This window comes from Paramisgurnus dabryanus, chromosome 15 (genome assembly GCF_030506205.2).
Source record: "Paramisgurnus dabryanus chromosome 15, PD_genome_1.1, whole genome shotgun sequence".
Classification (NCBI taxonomy): Eukaryota; Metazoa; Chordata; class Actinopteri; order Cypriniformes; family Cobitidae; genus Paramisgurnus; species Paramisgurnus dabryanus.
The window spans coordinates 32,072,604-32,095,334 of NC_133351.1; the positions used below are offsets into that span (position 1 = coordinate 32,072,604).

A 22,731-nucleotide genomic window follows, 5' to 3' on the forward strand; every position below is an offset into this window, starting at 1 on the left:
TTAATGCACTTTAAGTATTAAATTATAAGCTTCTCGCGCAGAGATTACATCTTGACATTCTGACTAAAATAATACTCGAATAAAAGTGGAGAAAATTAAAATTTAATTACGCTTTTCAAAATAAGTGGAAGTCATAATAAGAGAAATGTAAATAAACAAGCGTTTTCTTTAAGAGGCTTTGACATCATGTTTTGGTGCACGGACGCGCGCGCGCCCCCTGTCGGGCGTCATGCCGCCCTCTGACGTCACTTCAGCACCGTAGAGGAGAAACAGCTCCTTCCGCTGGAGCGATGGAGCCGAACCTGTGATCATCCGATGGGACTCGAAGGCAATCAGATCAAATCAGACCAACGAAGAGAGAGAGAAATAGAGGAGAACGCGCGGGGAATATTGAGTCTAACGTGAGAGGAGCCGAGAGGAAAACATCACCGCACATCCCGCATCCCGTCACCTGACAACGCGACAACAGCAACGCGCGGAGATTCGGTACCGTTCATCCACAACCCACACACAACACAACACAACACGAGCGGCGCATCGATCGCGCGATTAAAATTGCTCAATAAAAATTATCGTGGAAAAAAAATCAGAAATCAGTGTGTAGCCGTGCAGTATGTGTGTGTGTGCCTGTATTTGCGTGCGTGTGTTAGTGTTTGCGTGTGTTAGTGTCCGTGTATATTGTGTGTGTGTGTGTGTGTGTGTGTGTGTGTGAGCGCATCCTCTCTTCAGTCATTGCGGTACTTCACTGCTGGACGCGTTCACACGCGCCATTGATGCCAATGACGTCACATTAAACGCGTGCATTATTAGTGCGCGTGCCAGATTTTGGTGTTTTTGAACTAACACGCTTGTAAAACGCGTCAATAATGGTGTAATTGAAAGACGCACGCCACGAGAACGCATGCATTAGTTATGCAATTTTGTCGTGTTGTATTGTGATGGGACGGACGCGAGCGCGGGCGATGCGTGCGTCGGTTCGCGTGGAAGTGTTTTGTAAGACACCGACACATTGTGTTGAGAATGTAGCGTATTTAATGAAAGAAATAGATACAAACATATTGCTCACTGTCATTTTGTTAACTGCGTTCAGTATGCCTGTGTTTGAGCGTTCACACACACATTCTGTATATAATTTATCATCTTATATGTATTTGTATAATTGTATTAAGGATTATTCATTTATGTTTGGTGTTGATGTCAGTGAGTGTTGTTTAATGTTTTTCATTAATAGACATGAGATTATTAGTGATACCTATGAAATCTGCTGACATCCTTGACAGTAAACCTATTTAATTTTTAAATAAAGATTATTTTATAGTAAGAAAGCAATAGTATTTGCTATTAGACTTGCTATTATTAAACTATATATATACTTATTAAATATAAATATTAAAATAATATATTAAATTAAATAGATTTATATAATAAATTAATATGTATAATGCTGTAAAACAAATAATTCAGACTTAAGGGGCGGTCACACACTTTGCATTCCATTGCAGCTCAAAAGGTCATGGGTTCGAACCCAGGGAACACACGTTGGTAAAAATGTTATACCTTGTAATGCATCGTAAGTTGCTTTGGATAAAAGTGTCTGCCAAATGCATAAAAGTAAAAGTCACCCTGCTCTTTAGATATCAGCATAGTTATTCAGCATGTGGAGGTTTAAATACTACTAAAAACTATAAATTATAAAAATATGAGTTCACAATCTTCACAAACTCTTAATATATTCTATTAATGAACTGACTGAGCAAATGCCATTGTAACAACAAAAAAGAAAAAAACAAACTTGCTTTGTTATTCCTCTTTCCAGCTTGGTTGAAGTGACTGTTGGGACTCTTCTTAAGTGGGGGTAAATAAGTGGGCCAGCCCACACCTTCTGCCGCCATGGCTTGCATCCATGAGCAACATGCCCCGTCCCCCTCCCTCTCAGGGTTCAGCACCCCTGTGTCTGAACACCCTTTCTGTCGGCCGGATTCTGAGGCGCACGGGAGCACTCCGGACACCGAACTCACCCCGACCCAGTGCGTTCTGCGTAACGTGCTCTCCATCGATCCCGTCGGGGGTGGGAGTGGCACCCACAGCAACAGCCCCACCCTGAGCGACGAGCCTACCAACTTCTCTAATAGCGTGCTAAAGCTGCAGGAGGGTGGAGCTGAAGGCGGAGCGGTGCGCAACCAGGCAGACAGCTTCCGACTCCAGGCAGGCGGTGGAGGCTTTCTGGAGGGTTTGTTTGGATGTTTAAAGCCGGTGTGGACAATGATTGGGAAAGCCTATTCTACAGAGCACAAACAGAGCCATGAGGGTGAGTAAACCATTTTTTTTTATAAAATGTTTTTGGGGAATTTGATTGGCTAAACGGAAATGTGTCTCAAGCAGAATCATGGGAGGTGCCGTTTGAGGAGATCTCCGAGCTGCAGTGGGTGGGCAGTGGGGCACAAGGAGCCGTTTTTCTCGGCAAGTACCACGGCGAGGAGGTGGCTGTGAAAAAAGTGAGAGATATCAAAGAGACTGAGATCAAGCATCTACGCAAACTCAAGCACCCCAACATCATCACCTTTAAGTAAGTGAAGCAAAAAAGTGATTACAAACTCAGATTGTCACATGATATATTTAAATAAACATAACAACATTCATCATTATGCAAAGCTTTGTAAAACGCAGGCCAAATTAGCATAGAATTAGACTGTTATAGAACTAGTTAAACTTTCATTTATTTTTATTTTGTCGCAATATCTCAGAAGGCTTTAATTAAGAAATATCCACAACAAGCTAAGCTTATATTCTGTATATATATTTAATTTTATATAAAAAAATCTTGTTAAAAAATAGCCTACAGAAAAATTAGTCAAATCCTTTGTGTTTCAGGTCGGTTGTTAGTACGAATTCAGTATTGTTTGATCTTGTTGATAAATGATTTTATACCTAAATTATATTATATATTTTATTATAATTAACTCTTTCACCGCCAGCGTTTTTAAAAAAAGTTGCCAGCCAGCGCCAGCGTTTTTCATGATTTTCACCAGTTTAATGCCTTCCAGAAAATGTTCTTCTTTAAATATATAAACATACAATATATCAAATGAAAGAACAGACCCTCTGCTTTCAAAAAAAAAAAAAAAAAACGTTTCATCCTACCTTTAGTGGTTCTTTTGAAATCAGCTTTTGAATATGGGTAGGTTTTTGCATAAACACCATATTTTGAGCAAAAAGCAGAGCTAATTCCATTTTTGTGACGGACTTTTCATAGAGATCCCATTCAGAGCGATCTTTAAAACAGACACGGACATGCAGCCGCTTGCCATAGGGCAATACTTCCGGGTTTAAAAAGTTGCGGAAGGGCACCATCTGGTGGATAATAGCGGTATTGCGGAAAGACGGAAAATCTCGTCATTGGCGGGGAAGCGTTTTCTCTTAATTGACGAGATATCTCGTCAATGGCGGGGAAAGAGTTAATTATATTACACCCTAACCACAAACTCAAGTGAAGTTAAAAGTTTGAGTACTTGACATTAAGTAGGCTATTATCATATAAACAGACTCATAACACCAGGAGAGCCCGGAGTGAATGAAAAAAACATAGCTAGATAACAGACTGCACAGTCGGCATATGAATATCCTCTTTATTTAATTTGACACGTTTTTGTAAAGAAAGGCAACCATATTTAACTGACCTGCTCCGGTGAAAGCCTGTTCTTCTCATTAAAATAATGCTGACTGTGGAGAAAACGCTGCTCCGTGGTTATCTGATAAAAACAACAGACGGATCTTACAAGAATATCTGAATAACATTATTTTACAAATAACGTAAGCTGACTTGATACCTTATTGATGCATGTGCAAAGTTACGATCTTAATTCAACAACACTTCACAAAGACAGAGCTATTGCTACTGTTTGCTGTTAAACAACTGTCTGCAGTAATATGGTTTATTTTCCACAGATGTTCTCCGTTTCGTTTTCTTGTTTCGTTTAGCTCTGTATTAACAAAATAGTATGGGCTATATAACAGGAAGCTAATAGACCCCTTCACGGTTCACGTCACAGGAGGTTCCCACTGCGCATGTCGGGGTCAGAAAAGTCATTACAGCAGATTGAGTTGCGTATTATTTGGTATCGTCAAAAATGCTTACTTGCGTCGTGGGCTTTGAAAATCGCATCAGGTCTTCCGTTAAGTTTTTGCGATTCATGCAGAATATCAAAAACAAAAAAAATACAACATATGCGGCTGCAAGCAATTAACGTGCAGACTGGAACAATACAAATATCAAAGAGGCTTGTGTTTGTAGTGCTCAGTTCATTTGAGGTAAGTCATCATTTTTCAGCCCTGTTAGATTAAATTATAAAGCCTGAATGGAATGAAAAGTTTGACCCCATGCTGCGCGCGCACCTGATAGTCATTCAATGTTTACAAACCTTGAAGGGGTCTATAAATCTCAGATGATGCCCTGATGCGCCAGAAAAGCATGTGAGCCGGTGGATAAAAACAGACAACCCGATGGTGTTAAAACTCGAAATACTTAAATTGGTCTACGGTCTGAATTAGTGTTAATTTTGTCACCTATTTTTATTTAGTCTTAGTCTTGTGCCAAGAAATTTCCTTGTTAGTTTTAGTCATATTCAGTCATTTACATATCTTTTTTGTTAGTCAAGTTTTAGTTGACTAAAAGTCTTGTCATTTCAGTCTAGTTGTATTCAAAAAGAAAACTCAAGGTATCTTAGTCAAGTTTTAGTCAACTAAAAGTCTCGTCATTTTAGTGTAGTTTTAGTCAAAAGAAAACTCTATTATCTTAGTCAAGTTTTAGTTAAAACAATTTTGTATTTTTTTTAAATAAATTATTTCTGAGAATATTTCTGATAACCATTTCAGTCAAATAGTGTTTCACACATCTTAAATATTGATTTAATGTCATAATCACCTGACAAAATACACTTGTTGAATGATTTTTGTTGAATGCAACTTTGTTAAACGTGTTTGGTTTTCTGATTTAAAAGACACATTCACAAATGATGTCCGCGCTTGTCTCTCGTGTTCGCTATCTATGGGTGTTGTGTTCTTGTCCGATGTAGTTTCGTGTTGCAGCCACAGGCTGGCAGCAACAGGAGTTTGAGACCTGTACTAGCAACTTCGCAAACTCATTCAGTGTATTTTGAAGGTGTAACGTAACGGCTGAATATTCTATCCCTAGTTGAGACGATTGTAGATGAAAATGAAGAGAGATTTTATCTTAGTTTTTATTTTGTGCAAAACATTTTAGTCTCGTCTTTTTTACTCAACAATTATACATGTCAATTAGTTTTAGTCAGTGTTTTTGGACATCTGTGCAGTCTTGTCTTAGTCATGAAAAAAAGGTAGTTGACGAACAAATTAACACTAATCTGAATTGCCAAAACAATCAGAAATACACAAAAATGTATGTATATTTTACATGAAAGTCTGTATAAGACAGTACAGGTGAAGTGAAAAAACATTAAATGAGCATTAGCATTAATCCTGCTGTGGCACATTAAAACAAACAAACATTCAAAAAGCTTTTTTTCTATTCGAATTATTATTGCAGATCGAATATTCGAAAATTCGATAATTCGGGTATGTCCCTAATATGGCAAGATGTTTTTGATTAGTACTGTATGTATTTAAGGGATAGTTCACCCAAAAATAAAAATTCTGTCAATCAGGAATCATACAGGTTTTAAAAGAACATGACGGTGAGTAAATGTTGACAGAATTTTTATTTTTGGGTTTACTATCTCTTTAAAGGACAAGTCCGGTATTTTACACTTAAAGCGCAGTTTTCAGATTGTTTATGATGAAATAGACCGGTTTTGACTGAAATTTGGACATATGATGCTGGTCCGAGAATTTTTGGGTGTTTGCATAGGTGCACTGGAACAATCCTTCCAGTGCACCTATGAAACTCACCGAGTGGTCAGGGGTGTTCACAGATAAGCTCACACAAAAATTGCTGCATTCCAACAGGTGTTTTAGCATTCGTTGTAAACTTGTGGACCTATTTTTCCAAACGCCTCACACCCGTACATTCTTCCGTTGAGAGCCGTTGAATAATAGACACTCCAGCCCAGTTGGTGGCGATAATCCACCTTTGCCAATTGCAAGAATACAAACAAAGTTCCCGGCACGGAGTAATACCGTACCTCACAGGACATCTAATACAAGTCAATGGAGTTGGACAAAAACCATGATAAAACCTGTTGGAAAGCATCTTTTGCAGCGATTTTTGTGTGAGCATATCAGTGAACACCCCTGACCACTCAGTGAGTTTTACGTCTTTGTAAATGAAAGTTTAATGCATTTTAGAAAGGATTGTTCCAGTGCACCTATACGCCCATTGTAGGTGGGGGGTAATACAACAAACACCCAAAAATTCTCGGGCCAGCATCATATGTCCAAATTTCAGTCAAAACCATTCTATTTCATCATAAACAATCTGAAAACAGGGCTTTAAGTGTAAAATACCAAATGTGTCCTCTAAACTACACAGGGTAACATTTCAGAGCTTAGACTAAGGGCGCACTCACACTATCCAAACCAAACCGCGCTCGGTCGCGTTTGACCCCCAAAGCCTGGTTTGTTTGACTAGTGTGATAGCTCTGTTCCGTGCTCGGGTGCGGATTGGTTAATTGCGCCGCGGCCGGGTTGCAGAGGTGGGCCGGAGCGCGGTTCACTTGGGCTCAGGCGCGGAAGGCTGTGGTGTGAGTGCAATCGCGCCTGAGCGCGATTCAAAAGGTGAAGACGTCAGTTGCGCTGGGGCATGGTTTGGTTTGGTTTGGATAATGTGAGTGTGCCCTAAGGACCTGTTTACACGAGAACACTCGAGGGTGAAAACGTAAAAAAAAATTTCGGATGTGCCTTTTGTTTACACAGTGACAGCGTTTTTGGGGCTTAAAAATGCAAAAAAAGTGAAACCACCCTCCAGAGAGGAAATCTTAAAAACTATCTACCCTCGCATTCCAGTCTAAAGGGTAAAAATGCAAAGTCTGCTCACGGTGGCTCTCGTCATGTACGCGTTTATGTCACAGGCATACGCCAGTTCATGAAAATAACAACAAACATGTCGGATTATTTCCATATGTCGGACCTTTAAGTTGCCATAGCAGCTGTGATAAATAAACAAGCCTTTCCAGCAGTTGTACAAAATGTTCACAGCTAGTATTTCTGATCAGAGAAGGCGCATTAATTACCTCCATCAAATTGTTGATGCACCAATTCGTCGTAGGCAAACCAGACGGCTTTGGACGAGACCTGGGAGAAAAAGGAAGAGGGTTGTATGCAGGCGCGCGGACTTGGTGGTGCTTCACATTGCCACCTAGCCACCTGGAGTGCATACTACATCGAATATCACACACTTTTGCTTCTCCATATGCACGCAGATTTCCCCCTCAAAATGCTTGTATAAATGCGGAATTAGAATTAATAACGCAACGCCACTTTTGCGCTTTCTTTTCTGATCGTTTCTGTGTAAAAGTAGCCTAAGTAAAACTAACTTTTTTGTGGAGTGTTGGCCTAATAGTTAGTGAGTTGGACTTCTAACCTGAGGGTCGCAGGTTTGATTCTCAATGTATCTTCATCAAATCATCTTTCAGTGAATGACTGACACCACCGCTCTCTCTCTCTGTGTTTACTCCTCACAGAGGGTGGGTTAAATGAAGATGTCAGATTTAGAGAATGGTTTACCATACCTGGCAATCATGTCACTTTCACAGTGAAATTGCATGTGTCAGCCACTCTGCATTATAGAATTTAAGTAATTTTTCAAATATTTACAGGAAAATAGGCAATATTAAAATAATACATTTAAGTACAGAATATTAACAGTGCAATGCATAAATTAACAGAATAATATTTAGGTAAATCATAAGGTAAAAAAGTAAATATAGAACAGAAGCAGTGAAACATTAAGTCAACAGTTTATTGTAAAAAATTGCAAAGAAATCAAACATAAAACTCATACAAAATGGTAGATAAATAATATAAATATGTAAGTACCAGTCAGTCATCAAACTGATGACATATAAAAGTTCAGTAGTCTCACTGCATTTGAAAAGAAATTGTTCTTGAGTCTGTTTGTTTGGTTGATATTGTCATGCATCTGTAAAAGCTGACGAGCAGCTTTTGTGGAAAAAGCCATTGTGAGCCTTAACTGCCGCCAAACTTTAGTGATTACCATAATGCTAACTATAACTATATTAGCATCCACACCACCGGATTTATGTCAATTCGCTAGCGAGGCGCAGTACTTGCGCAAGTGATTTACCTTCGATGGCAGTAAATTATTTTGCATATTTCCTTTAACAAAAAAATTTTTAATGGTTCACATGTCATGTGAATGTATAAATATGCTGTTCTTGTTACATTTACAGCAGCTATAACCAGCAGATGTCCTCAACACGCTGCGTTTTGTGTATTTCTAAACAGTGAATCTAGTTTGTGTAATCTAATATCTTACCTTTTGGTATAGTAGAATTAAAACATTACATATTTAATTTCACTACAACTGCAAAAGTGCTGGATACCTGAGGTAATGTCATGTTATGGACCTCAGAAATGAGTTTCCCCACATTGACATCTGCCATTTCAAATGCGCAGTTTAAATTCAAATAGATTTGATTGGCTGTCAATCGTTTATCAGTTGGAAAAAATGCTCAGAAAGTGATCACAACAATATTGGATCTTGTATCTTTATTTTTATAGTTGTGGGTTGAGCTCCGCTATTTTCTTTAATATAAAATGATTTTTTAAACAATATTTTTATAATTATCATCTATAATGTGAACAGCCCTTTACCCACCACTTTTGAGGTTTTGTCAGTTCAGAAGTGGTTCTCTGTGATGGTGACTCCCATGAGCCTCAGTGTTGATGTTGATTGACTTTTGAATGTGGTCTTCTTGAGGGGTCATGAGGAGTTTTCATTATTTTATTATCTTCCCTGAGGTGTACTTTTTTAAAATATTTTGCCAAAAAACACAAATATAAGTAATTTATGTCAATTTTCCACCCTGTCTGATTTGTGTGCATCCCCTTTGAGAGCTTTGACTGGAGCTTTAGCCAGGAGTTTGTGTCATCAGATGGTTGACAGAGCAATCCTGAAGAGTTTCGACCCTTAACCATAAAACTCTCCTGTTGGTGGGTCAGCAGTGGTGGCCAGCCACTACTCAATCCCTCCTGGCTGCCAGCTCAACTCCTCCCTCTTGATCCTAATCCAGCAAGATGCTCTCTCTGCTGCCTCCCCCAATCTTCGCACTGCCTTCTTTTTCTCATTGCCTCTCAGTCCAACGTCTGTCATCCTTTTCCAGGTTGACCGGGATTGGAAGCCCCTTCATCCCACCTTGACTGGGTCCTGCACCAGATCTTTAAAGTATTCTCCTGCTCTAGGATGTCAGCTAGCATAGCCCAATACTTTGTCATAGCGTAATCTGTATCTGCCCTGGGCAAGTGCGATCTTACATCCTCACAATATGTGTGCCATTTTTCCATTTTGCTTGCATAGCTTGCATGTTGGGTCTTCCCTCATCTTCCATCTGTGAAGAATCACAGAGGTTGAGAGGATGTCATAGACTAAGCAAGACTAAGCAAGAAGAAGATCCACTATGGCTCAAGCTTCCAGAGGTCAGCCCATGTCACCTTCCTCTTGGGGAGATCCCACCTTGTCCAGGCTCCCTGGGATCCTAGCACCACAACCTTTGCCTTCCTCTGCTATTCCTTTAAGCTCTGAACCATGCTCTCCTCTCCACTGGGTTGGCTTTACCCCACTCTTGGGAGTGAGTCATTCCCAGTCCTTACCTTCCTATGCAGGGTGCTCTTAGGATGTCTTTGTGCCTTACATTCCCTTCTGCTAGGGTCAGAGCTGCAGAGACATCCCACCTTCATGCTGATCTGGTTCTTATACCAGCTTCTCTGACCTTGTTATTTCTTAAGTCCTTTAAGGTCATCACAACCCTGCACTTTGCTACTTTGAACTCCTCAACCAGGGAAGATAAGGGTAGTTGTAATAGCCCGGACCTGATGTACAGCCCAACTGATGTAAAGCCTAAAGTAACCACCTTCTGAGTTGTCAGTTGATTTTACATTCCACTCCTTCCACTGCTGAAAGTGGAACCCCATACACTGTAATCAGCCACATAAGTCTGGGAAACAGGCCATGTTGATAAAGCCATCTCTGGGAGTCCTGATTTATCTATTTTCTTTAGCCAACCATCTGCTTGCTTCTCCATGCTGCACTGTAATGACTCATTGTACCAATTTCCCAGATACTTGATGGGATTGTCCTTAATGGAAGGAATGATCTTGACTTGTATGAACAGATTGTTCTTGGGGAAGATGTTACCCTTCCTAATTATCAAAGTCCTTGATTTTTTTGGCTTAAAAGTCATTCTGGTCCACTTTGCCACCTCATCAAGCTTTGTTAGAACCCACCTGGCCTGTACATGGGATACTGTTGTGATTATAAGGTCATCAATATAGCTGGTTGCCCTATTCGTGAATCCATTATTGGGCCTCTGGTTACCTATTCTCCTGTTTAATAGTGAGCTTTATGATGAGCCAGCTTGTGAGTTCCTTTACACCTTCCTTTTCATCTGTACTGCTTGCTTTGTACCTCTTGTTAAGGCTCTTGATTTCTTTCCTTAGGTTGTAAATTTCCCTCTCCCTTCTGTTCAGTTGCTTTCCTTCCTTGATATTTCTCTTCCTCTCTATTGTGCCAAATTGTTCCTTTGCTAAATTGTACATGATCTTTGTGAGGGTGTTCACTTTTTGCTCAACTGTGCCAGCTGACGTGACTTTAAGGATTCTATTCAGGTCCTTATCGAAACTGGATGCCTCCATGATACCTAATCTTCTTCTTCATGGGTTCTGGCTGTGGTATGGCATCTGTGGTAAGCTATCTTGGGGTGTAGGTGATTGAGGGGCTGAGAAATCTCCAGCGCTATGGGGTGCTTTCTGGCTGGAGTTTTCCTGCATTTCACCAGATTCTATATCTGCGTGTTGCAACTGTGTGTTCTCACACACTTGGTCTTGGCCTGATGTGCTATGAGGCCTGTTAAGTCTTGTACTTACTACAAGAGCACTTACCTCTGGTACTTTCCCAGTTATGTTGGGTTGAATAAGCCTTCTCTGTGTTTTTGTTCCTGGCCATAACCGTTGGGGGGGGGGGTAATTTTCAATCATGGGTCCCCAGTACGTCTGATTGACCCCATATTCCTTTTATGGGGACTTCCCCCGGAAAAGCATGTCAATCAGAGAAAGAGCGAGAACGCCCATTAACGTTGTTCTATTGAGTAAAAACCATAGGTATCACTGCTCGGCACGCAACAACTTTGTTTTATATCAAGATGGTTAGACAAAAGAAGTGTGTTTTTGGAAAAGACACACAGTGGATGCAGTTTGTTTTTCCTGGACAGCAACATCATTTTGAAAGGGTTTATGTTTGTTCCCTGCATTTTGTGGAGAATATCTTAACAAACAAGGCTTCTCAACTGTAAAATACCCTGTTCAGGAGTTGGAATCACAGGCGGTAAGTAAATCAAAATCTCACGTGTTTTGTTTTCAAACGCATACGTGCATGTAATGGCAAATGCAGAAAAAATAAACATCAAGAATAACGTCACTTTTTTATTAAAATAGGAGATAAGCAAACAAGGATTAATTACCAGATAAGAAACGTCCAACTGTAATTGTTGCTGCTGTTCCTGTTGATCAATTACCGACTCAGTATCCGATTCTGGATCATATATTTATGGCTGTCTCTGACTGTAAGCCATTGTTATTTAAAAAGTGTTTATTTAAAGGGCACATGGCATGAAAATTTCACTTTATGGTTTTTTAACAGGTTTTTTAACATTAACATGAATTCCCCCAGCCTGTTTATGTTACCCAATTGGTTAAAACAGTGATAGGTGTAAACTGAGTTCGTCTTTTTCTGGAAAAAAAATGGAAAGGCTGTTCTGTATTTTATAAATCAAACAAAACGAAATACTCTGTGGAAATATGAAGGATGAAATACTAGTCTATAGGTAATCAAGATTAACATCAGATTGGCAGAAACAATGTGTGTTATGTGATTTTTACATTAGTCCCGTTGAGTATCTTTTTCCCCTTCGGGAGACTCTGGGGGTATTGCTGATGTGTGGCTTCTGTAGCTTGCTTGGTGCCATCTTAAGAGTGCTGTGTATGGGGTTGCTGGCTCTCTCTCCTGCCTCCCCCAATCTTTGCACTGCCTTCTTACTCTCAATTCCTCTCAGTCCAATGTCTGTCATCAGCTTTCAGGCTGACCGGGCTTGGAAGCCCATGCATCCAACCTTGACTGGGTACAACCATGTCTGCCAACCTTTGTTCCTGCAGTCCTGCACCAGATCTTTGTAGTGTTCAGACTTCCTTTCAAATGCCTTCTCCCACCCCTTTTCCCACATTAGCTCCACCAAAATTATCTTCTTTCCTTCTGTGAAGAAAAGGACTGCATCAGTGTCCTTGGGTAGTATGGATGACATCTGGAAACTGACGCTTTCTTTTCAGATTGTAGAAGGCTTACCCTGGATTTATTGGGCCCTGTTACCTTTGTCTCCTTTACAAATGTTATGTCAGGCGGGAGCTTGCAGAATGTCAGCTAGCACAGCCAGTACTTTGTCATGGCGTGCATGTTGGGTCTTCCATCATACCACATCTGTGTAGATTCAAAGAGGTTTGAAGGGTGCCATAGTTGTCTCGAAGCAAGAAGGAGATCTGATATGACTCAAACCTCCAGAGGTTAGCCAATGTCAAATTACCTTTGGGGAGATCACATTTTTTCCAAGCTCCCTGGAATCCTACAACCTTTGCCTTCCTCTGCTCTCCCTCTAAGCCCTTTACTTGCAAGTAAATGCAAATAAAAACATTGTTATTAAGAATACGCCAGACATGTTGTCGGTAGTTGTCAGAATGAGACATAAATAAAAACACACACAGTAGATAGGTTAAGAAAACATTTATAAAAACTAAAAATAATCTTGAAGTGGTCTCTTAATGTTTTCCACGGCTGTATACTGAAGCTTGTTTTTGTGGAGAGACAGAAAAGTGTTTCACAGTGATTTGGATTTAATTGGATGTCTAAGCTAAAGCTAAAGATGGAAAATGAGAATATTTTGTGATCCTGCCTGTGAAAATCCAGTTAAAGTATTTTTATTTGTTTGAGATTTGCTGCGTTCTACATAAAATCCTCCTAGATAATGTAGAAAACATTTTGTGAAAATATATCCTTGATAAGTCTTTGATATAGAATGAGTAAGAGCATGTCAAATATTAATGATTTAATGATTGAAATCGAAATTTGATGCTCAATGTCTCATTATTAGATTCTGGATGTCTGCTTAATTTACAGATTGAGATTAGTTTAGAATATGTGCATTGATCTGTCCTGACTCTTCTGTCTTTATGTTAATGTTTCTCAGTTCCAGTCCTTTTGACCCCCCTAAGAATATTTTATTATGAATACAAACAAAAAAGTATAGAAAAAATAAAAAAATAAATATAGAAAAAAATATAGAAAAAGTATTAAACAGGTATATCCTTCTGTGTCTTTCTGTGTTGTGTCTGATCTGTGGATGAATAAATGGTGAATCAGAAAGTAATATGCTGTATTTGTGTTATGTGTTTGTTTTTCAGAGGTGTATGCACACAAGCTCCATGTTACTGTATCCTCATGGAGTATTGTGCACAGGGACAGCTGTATGAAGTTCTGAGAGCCGGCAGAAAGATCACACCATCATTGCTGGTGGACTGGGCCATGGGCATCGCTGGAGGAATGAACTACCTTCATCTACACAAGATCATCCACAGAGATCTCAAATCACCTAAGTAAGTCAAACACTGACATTTGCACGAAGTGTGTTAATGTAAATATATTCCCTATAGACAGTTTCATTGGACGCACGTGAGGTGACGAAATTACGCATCTGGTCGGAACTTTACTTTTATTTTCTGTTTGTTTAATGGTCTGACTAGTTGCTAAACTGAACTCTTAAACAAATATCTCGTCGAAAATAACAAATGTTTTGGTGTCCTAGGTAAACTATATGTTGTTTATTTTGCTTGTTATATAAATAAACTACTTTAAAATGACTTTGTTGTTATTTATTCTTAGTGGAGTTTACCAGAAGTTAGGTGTTTTTTCCACGAAAGACGTTTTTTATGTTGTTACTGCTGAAATTGTCTCTAATCTTGTGTTCAGTGTGTTCCAGTTGTGATCAGTCATAGTTTACAGTTGTGTAGTGTGTGGTGTCTAAAGAGTCTTTTGATTAAATATTGATAAAATTGGTCACTGAATGAGTTTTGTGTAAAAGCATTAAAACTGATCCTCCTTTTCTTCACCTATGGCACTTTTCCACTGTTTGGTACGACTAGGTTTGGTGTGACACAGTTTGGATTGGTTTACTTGGGCTTGGTTTGATTGACAGATATGACAGAGTAGAGGAGCAATGTTCTTTAATTCCACTTGCTGGCCCTGATGGCAAACGCTGATCGATCTGTGCAACACTGTATGAAGTCAAAGCACTCTGGAGTCCAGCCAGCAGGGCACACGCTTTTAGTCCCAAACAGGTTAAATGGCAGCACAGTGACATGAAATGCGCATTTCATTTATTCGCAGTCACCCTGTGTTGCCCTCCGCTAAATGCCGCTATGGGCAACTGCCAATGACACCCATGCCTAAATCTGCCACTGGTTATAGTTTTGCCACTTCTACACTGCTGTGAAGTCATTGTTAACATGATAAAAAGAAACGCACATCACAAGAACTATGAAGCATATCGATGGCATGGTGTTTTTGATACTCTGCATTTGGATGTTTTAGACTGCAAAAAGAAGAGAGTTTGGAAACTTGTACAACAAAGCGCAGTATACACATCACATTTTAGTATCAGTACAGCTCACTCGGAACCTCAACCGAGGTGGTCATTACTAAGTATGCCTGGCCTGTTTTGTGACTTCCCTATAGGGACTTTGGTTGTTAAGATTTAAATGAACCTAGAATTACTTAAACTACTGACTACTAGCTCTGGTTTGTGGCAAAAACATGGTCGTCCACCCATATTGGTGAGAAGCCAGTTTTTCAAAATTAACAGACTTGAGTGTTTTAATCCAGATCTTCTGAAAAGACACTGTAGCTTTGGATGAGAATCATTTCAACATTCATAAAATGTAAATTCCCTATTCACTAAGCACACTCATATTCATCAGAAACTTCCTGTTTTTAAATGTTCTTGTCATTTTCTCGCAGTCATGTCCATTTGGGTTACAGTGTTGTGTTAAACCTGTGTTTTCTGTCTTCTGTCAGCATGCTGATCACACATGATGACCTGGTAAAGATCTCAGACTTTGGCACATCTAAAGAACTCAGAGATAAGAGCACCAAGATGTCATTCGCTGGCACCGTGGCCTGGATGGCTCCAGAGGTCATTCGAAATGAACCTGTGTCCGAGAAAGTGGATATCTGGTATGGGAATAATTGTATGCTGGTTAGTTACTTTAAGTGTAAACTAAACGTTAGACACAATAAATCAGGGGTGTCCAAACTCTGTCCTGGAGAAACTCTGCAGAGACACCGGCCCTCCAGGAGTAGGATTGGACACCCCTGGACTAAGTACATAACAATGACAGGAGCTAAATGCAGTCTTATTTTCTTGCTTGGTTTGTTAGAGCTATGAATGATGTGTTGTGTACTTAAGGTCATTTGGTGTTGTGCTATGGGAGATGTTGACCGGTGAGATTCCGTATAAAGACGTGGACTCCTCTGCCATTATATGGGGCGTCGGAAACAACAGCCTACAGCTTCCTCTTCCTGAAAGCTGCCCGGATGGATTCAAGATCCTCCTCAGACAGTGCTGGTGAGAGACAACAAAAGATACATGACAGAGAGACATACATACAGTCAGTCAGTCAGAGAGACAAACAGATTGACTAACAGACAATCAGAGAGACAGACAAACAAAGAGAGAAAGAGCCAAAAAGAGAGAGAGACAGCTTCATGGTAAGCTACTGACCTGCAGCTACTAACGCTAGACAAGAAATTTGTTGAGTAAGTTTGGGATCCTGTCATCACAGCTGAATAAAAATCAATCTCGTTTAGAAATGTAATCATTTTAGAATGTGTTTGTGTGTGTTTAGGAACTGCAAACCAAGGAACCGGCCATCATTCAGACAGATTCTGTTGCATTTGGACATTGCCTCAGCAGATGTGCTGTCCACACCACAGGAGACATACTTCAAATCACAGGTGAACTCTACAACAACACAACAACATCAGTCTTATATAACATTCTGACAGTGTTGGGCAAGTTACTTAGAATATGTATCCCCCGGGAAATGTGGATAGCTAAGCTACAGCAACATTGCAAATATAGTTTGCTACATCAAAGCTAATTTTTATTTTTATATTAAAACAACTTTATTACAAATCAGCGCTATTCAAAATTTACATTGTAAACACTTCTCTTTGTTTGGACTGTTAAATAATGTCTCCATCTGGAGCAGAAGATGATGGTAATGCTCCAAAAATCTGGATGCCAACTGCTGTAAAACATGAAGAAGCATGGAAGTAGCCAGAGTTTAAAAATTAGTGAGGTCTGGGGTGGGGTGTCAAGAATTGTCCTATAATATCAACTATTGTACCACTGGGCTGTTGAATGCTTCCTTCTGATTGGTTGAGCGAGCCTGGTCGGAGAACCTTGAGAGCATGGTCCTGGTCGTAGAGCCTCGAAAGCGTGTTTGTGATTGCAGGGCCTCGAAAGCGTGTTCCTGGTCTGAAAGCCTCAAGAGCGTTTTCCTGTTCAGTGAGCCTTGAGAGCGTGCCCCTGGTTGGGGGGGCCTCGAAAGCATGATCTTGGTCGGAGAGCCACGAGAGCGTGGTCCTGGTCGGAGGACCTTGAGAGCGTGTTCCTGGTCAGAGGGACTCAAAAGTGTGATCCTGGTCGGAGAGCATCGAGAACATGTCCCTGTTCGGAGAGCCTCAAGTGCGTTTTCTTGGTCAGAGAGCCTCGAGAGTTCACAGGTGAACTCTACAACAACACTACAACATCAGTGTTATATAACATTCTGACAGTGTTGGGCAAGTTACTTGGAATATATATCCCCCCGGGAAATGTGGATAGCTAAGCTACAGCAACATTGCAAATATAGTTTGCTACATCAAAGCCAGTTTTTATTTTTATATTAAAACAACTTTATTACAAATCAGTGCTATTCAAAATTTTTCAAAAATAACATTCACTGTAAAAAACATATTGTGAAATTCACAGTAATTAACTGGCAGCAATTGACAAGTAACTTACTTTAGAAAAAGCACAGTAAGTTACTTGTCAATTGCTGCCAGTTAACTACTGTGTTTTTTTTCTATAGTAAGTTACTTGTCAATTGCTGCCAGTTAAATACTGTGATTTTGCCGTACTGTAAGTTACTTGTCAATGGCTGCCAGTTAACTACTGTGATTTTTCTGTACAGTAAGTTACTTGTCAATTGCTGCCAGTTAACTACTGTGATTTTTCTGTACAGTAAGTTACTTGTCAATTGCTGCCAGTTAACTACTGTGATTTTTCCGTACAGTAAGTTACTTGTCAATGGCTGCCAGTTAAATACTGTGATTTCTTTTCCACAGTAAGTTACTTGTCAATGGCTGCCAGTTAACTACTGTGATTTCTTTTCTACAGTAAATCACTATTGTCAATGGCTGCCAGGTAACTACTGTGATTTTTTCCACAGTAATTTACTGGCAGTCATTGACAAGTAACTAAGCAGAGATTATATGTTTTTAATATATAGTTCATTGTGGTTCCCTTTCAATACGGTTCACTTCGCATTGCGTCAGTTAGCTGACGCTATGGGGGAAACTCCTGTTTACTCCGTGACTGAAGCCTATTGGTTAACGTCTGTACAAAGTACAGACCAATGACGTTTGAACCCGCGCGCGGGAGGAACGCGTCCTTATATAAGCGTGGTTCAATCGTCAGGAGCTCATTATTTTCTCCTTCAGCGCGAACCTCTCGCTGCTCCGAAGAAAAAGAAGAAGCCTTACCTCGCCGTTGACAAAAGCCCTGCAGCGGAGTCCAGGCCTAGCGTCTTCCCCTGCCGTTTTCCGGCTGAGAACCGAAGATAGCAGAGTCCAGGTCTAGCGTCTTCCCCTGCCGCTTTCCGGCCGAGAACCGAAGATAGCCTTCGCTTGCCGTGGTACGAGCCCTGTGCAGCGGACACACGCCTGACGAGGTCTCCCCTGCGGCCGCCTGGTAAGATCAATATCTTTAATATAAAGCTATACGCTAAAAGAGCAGGCGCTGTTGTAATAGCGTCCAGCACAGCGGCTCGGTGAGCCTCTCTGCTATGAATTTCCTCCGAGCGCGTTACCGGTCTGGCACCTCCCACGCCGGGACCGCGCTTATGCTTTGGTTGTCTTATCCATGTTTCGTGCTCCCCCTGCTGTTCCTCTCTCGCCGGGATGAACACACGGCGAGCCATGAGACTAGATGGATGCATAGACAAGCACACACGGACTAACCCCCCCTGTGTTCTGTCACACCGCAACCGTTGATGATTACAGAGTCCCTTCGCTCCTCTTACATTCAGTGGCGAGATCTCTGGCACATATATGAATCCCCCGAGTGCATCGGGTGATACCGTCACGACGCATGGCTGTTCTGTCTGTGTTGCTGCTCCCCTCTGCCGTTCCTCTCTTGTTGAGATGAACAAGCGGGGAACCGTAGACCTGGATAGATGCATACGACAAGCAAACACGGGCGGTCTGCCCCTGTCTCTGTCATAGCACAGCCACTCGTGCTCCACGCTCGCGGAGTCCCTCGCTCCTTTCCCCACAGTGGTGAGGTCTCTTAACGGCTTAGCTAGCACGCGGTATTACGGCTCGCTGCCTCTAAATGCAGCTGTCCAGTGTTCAACGATTACAGAGCTTCATGCCCCTCCCCTCATGGAGCGGCGCGATCTCATTCGTCTGCTCGATAGGGCCGATTCGCCGCTATTGGAGCACCAAGAACACTCATTATAAGAGAGCTTCATGCCCCTCCCCTCCTGGAGCGGCACGATCTCATTCGTCTGCTCGATAAGGCGGACACGCCTCTATTGGAGCGCTAAAACACTTATTAAAGAGCTTTACTGGCCTGAGCCGATCTCACTTCAGATAGCTCATTCTTCGTCTGCCTGGTAATTTCTCTCTGGTTTAGACGGAATCAGAGGCAGAACGAATTTGTTTATAATATTCTGAGGCCCGAATACCTCCCTTTATTCAGTCCCGTCCTATATCAGTGCGCTGAATATTGGTATATTCTTATATATATACCCGGTTTTTCTGCCCTTTTAATAAACGGCAAAACCGCGGGCCTCACGGCAGACTTCCTCTCTGCGATGGGTTCAGTCTGACATTAAACCACCTAGACATACTACCCTGCTCCGTGAGCCGTTCGGTCACCGTCACTACTGAGGCTTGTGCACCTGAACGGCTGAGCTCTGGTCTCCGCAGCACAGCTGCATCAACAGAGAACGAAACTGTCTGGGAAAAAAGGGGTTATGTCGCGCCTCGGCTGGACTGCCCTGAAATGCTTTCTGTGTGCTGTTTATCCAAACATACTGTGTAATACTGTCGGCTATGCGACCTCACTATAGTGGCGAACGGTATTTAATTCCTCTAAAAAGAGTAATTTCCGTGCTTACTATACTGTGTATTGACACCTACGGTTGTACGGTGTAAGAATTTTGATTGATCCTGACCAAAAGGTCAGCCCTTCCTGGGAACACAGCATGGATGCCCGAGAGTGCAGTGTGTGTGCCCTGTAGGTGCCTGAGGCAGCAAGGACATCAAAAGATAACTTTTTTGCAACACAACAAGTTTTCCTCCAGGACTCACGGCAGGGGACCAAGACCCCCAAAACACCCCTCTCGGGAACCAGAACTTTATCTCGAATACAGGAGACTCCCTGGAGAGTTACACTTGATTTTCAAACACCACATCTCCATACAACAACAGGATTCAATGTTAATCTGTGACAATAAACAAGTAAACGTAACCTAATGTTGGGAGACAACTCCTACCTTAGAGATGTTGACCAATCACCCACTGTATGTATATTAGGCAACACCCCTGAATTTTACAACAACCAATCAGTAGCAAACTCCTATATGCTTTGTCTCTCTGGATATTTAAGGGAATGATGTAAAATGCTTCGGCGGGTCTTTCTATTCATGGAAATTCACCCCCATGATGCTGTATCTTTGATACAGCATCATGTATTTTATTTTACTTTGAGAAATCTGTAACCAGATATTCATCACTTGCCAGGTATGCATTATTCTCATTTGATTATATTTGTTTTCTCGTATTTGAATTGGAATGTGAATTGGCTTCTGAATTATGTTTTACCTACCTGGTTAATAAATTGTTATATTTGATTTTATTCTGTGTTGCTCGGTAAATGTTGACACTACAAGTAATATCGTTGTATCCGTAGTTACCGTAAGGACTGAAATCAGGCTAGGATCGGCCCAAACCCAGTTAGATAGTGAATAATACATCAGCTGAGGATTTGTGAGATACGAATAGCAATTGGCGTTAGTTTAAGTGTACTTAGAAGCGTGGAGGCTGTGTTTCCGTTTAGAGTAACATTTCTGATTACTCTAAATAGGGTCAGCCTCAACCTCTGTTTATTTCAATGTTATTCTATTCATTAATCTTGATTAGAAATAATAATTGTAATAATTAAGTGTCACCTCTAAGGGGACTAAATAAAGTATGTTTAAAGTTGAGCACGCAGAAAGCGGCCGCTTAAGCGTATAGTCCAACCTCTGGCAGCGACCAACACTGATTCGCTTACGACCGTTGACCAGTATATTAATTATGAGGCCCGTACTAGGATCATGTGCGACTGTGAGAACCGAATGAACGAGTGTAATACCAGAGCTTTATCAGAATAAACAAACAAACATCCATCTAAATTCTGTAAGTTTTAAAAGTAATAATCCGATTTGTAATATAATATAAACTAAATCTTTGTCTTTGGAGTCAGATTAGAGATAAATATACCTAAATTACGTAACGCCAAAACGTCATCTGCAAAGCTCCGGAAAAGACCGAACGCGCTATTAATCCTTCCCATGCGGTTTGGACTTCGCCATTGGGCCAAACGGATGGATGGGGGATATATTTTTCACCCCCTTACAAAGGTGTCTCTAAACACTTTATCGCCTTACTGACAAGCATTCAGTAATACGCACACACGGCCCGCTGTCCATAATTCTATCGACGCTAGCCGAAAAAACCCCGGTTTGGCCATATACTGTGTATTGACACCCCACGACTGTACGGTGTCTCTAACACCTTTCTGCCAAATTCGCTCGCAGCCCACCTCAGTTTCTCCGCTACGATGCTGATGGCGCAAACGAGCACGGTCTTACGGCTGTTATTCTCTCTTCCTAGAGGAAGGACAGCCTCAGACTTTTGCATGGCTCCAAGCGTTTGAATCGCGCCCTCTCCGGACGGCCACTCAAAGGCTTACAGCCAAGCGGTTTATGACGTTTTTCGGCCATATAGCTGATTTATATTAGCGGATCCGAAGACGCTCACACCTCCGCTCCAATACTCGGAGATATTAAGGGTAATATCAACCTCAAGTGAGCTTGCTACCCGCCACAATAAGTTTCAAAGCTTAAAGCGCGCGCACAGTCAGACGCGCGCGGCATCTCGTTTAAGACGGGCACACGTACCCCTCTAACGAGCCTCAGAAAGCTGAATATCGTGGCATTCTGTTCATAAGTCCACTTCAGTTTGACTAAGCAAAGGTCCCGCCCCGAGCTGACGGCCGGGAAGCTTGCTTAAGTTACACACGGCTGCATGAAGTGCTGTCATTACGAGCTAGCCCAGCATTTGCTGTGGGTTGAACACGCTTTACGACGGCAATCAGCCTTCGGCGCGTGGAACGCCGTTTGTCTCATATAAATCACCTTGTACTGTGAATACGGTACATTAAGAGGATGATTTAGCACTGCAGCACTCTCGACCGTGTTATTGTGATAATGCGGTCGGGCAATCTACGGTGGTTTCATTATTTACCGAACCAGACTGAGATCTCGCCCCCTGAACAAGCTGACGAGTCATCTCCTTTATAAACTCATTGCATCGCTTTATAAGCTATGTTCAATCAGAGTGATACGCATCTCATGCTTAAACTACCAATATTAACCCATTACGATGGGCGTGCGGAGATGGCATCCGTGGGACACGACCTACATTACGTGCCTTATGACACATTGACACAAGCTGCTAGGACCCCTTTCACGAGGCGTCCTTATGCAAAGTCTGATCCATTCTGTCTAGTGACATTTGAAAGTCAAAACCCCCCGCGAATCGCCGGTGGAACACTTTTCTCCTCACTACAGAGGCACGGCGGCTCTCTCCCCTACCTATATCTATGTGGCCGTGATAACAGCGAACCACGCTTTTACGACCGACCATTCATTTAATTCACAAGCCTGTCATCTCTCAGATGCGGACGGCGGCGGTAACAGCGAACCATGCTTTTACGGCTGGCCATTCACTTTATTCATAAGCCTGTCATTTCTCAGATGCGGACGGTGCCCGAGGCACAGCGCTCTGGAACTGTCCAAGGTCCTGTATGACACATACGTCTGACGTACATCAGACGATCAGCTGTTCATCTGCGTCACAGATCACTCACTAGAGCACCTGTCAAT

At 41.5% G+C, this 22,731-nt stretch overlaps 1 protein-coding gene across 2 annotated transcripts in view; it reads left to right on the top strand.

Moving 5' to 3' along the window:
• The first annotated feature begins 200 nt into the window (after positions 1-200).
• map3k12 (mitogen-activated protein kinase kinase kinase 12) overlaps positions 201-22,731 on the top strand; it is a 52,175-nt gene continuing 29,644 nt past the window's right edge. Inside the window, exons 1-7 of one of the 2 annotated variants that reach the window (XM_065293116.1) lie at positions 201-486; positions 1,817-2,308; positions 2,380-2,566; positions 13,657-13,848; positions 15,326-15,484; positions 15,717-15,875; positions 16,156-16,264. In XM_065293116.1, the coding sequence (XP_065149188.1) occupies positions 1,891-2,308; positions 2,380-2,566; positions 13,657-13,848; positions 15,326-15,484; positions 15,717-15,875; positions 16,156-16,264 (1,224 nt within the window). In that variant the 5' untranslated portion in view covers positions 201-486; positions 1,817-1,890. The remainder of the gene's footprint in view (positions 487-1,816; positions 2,309-2,379; positions 2,567-13,656; positions 13,849-15,325; positions 15,485-15,716; positions 15,876-16,155; positions 16,265-22,731) is intronic. The other variant, XM_065293117.2, reaches the window with a different exon arrangement.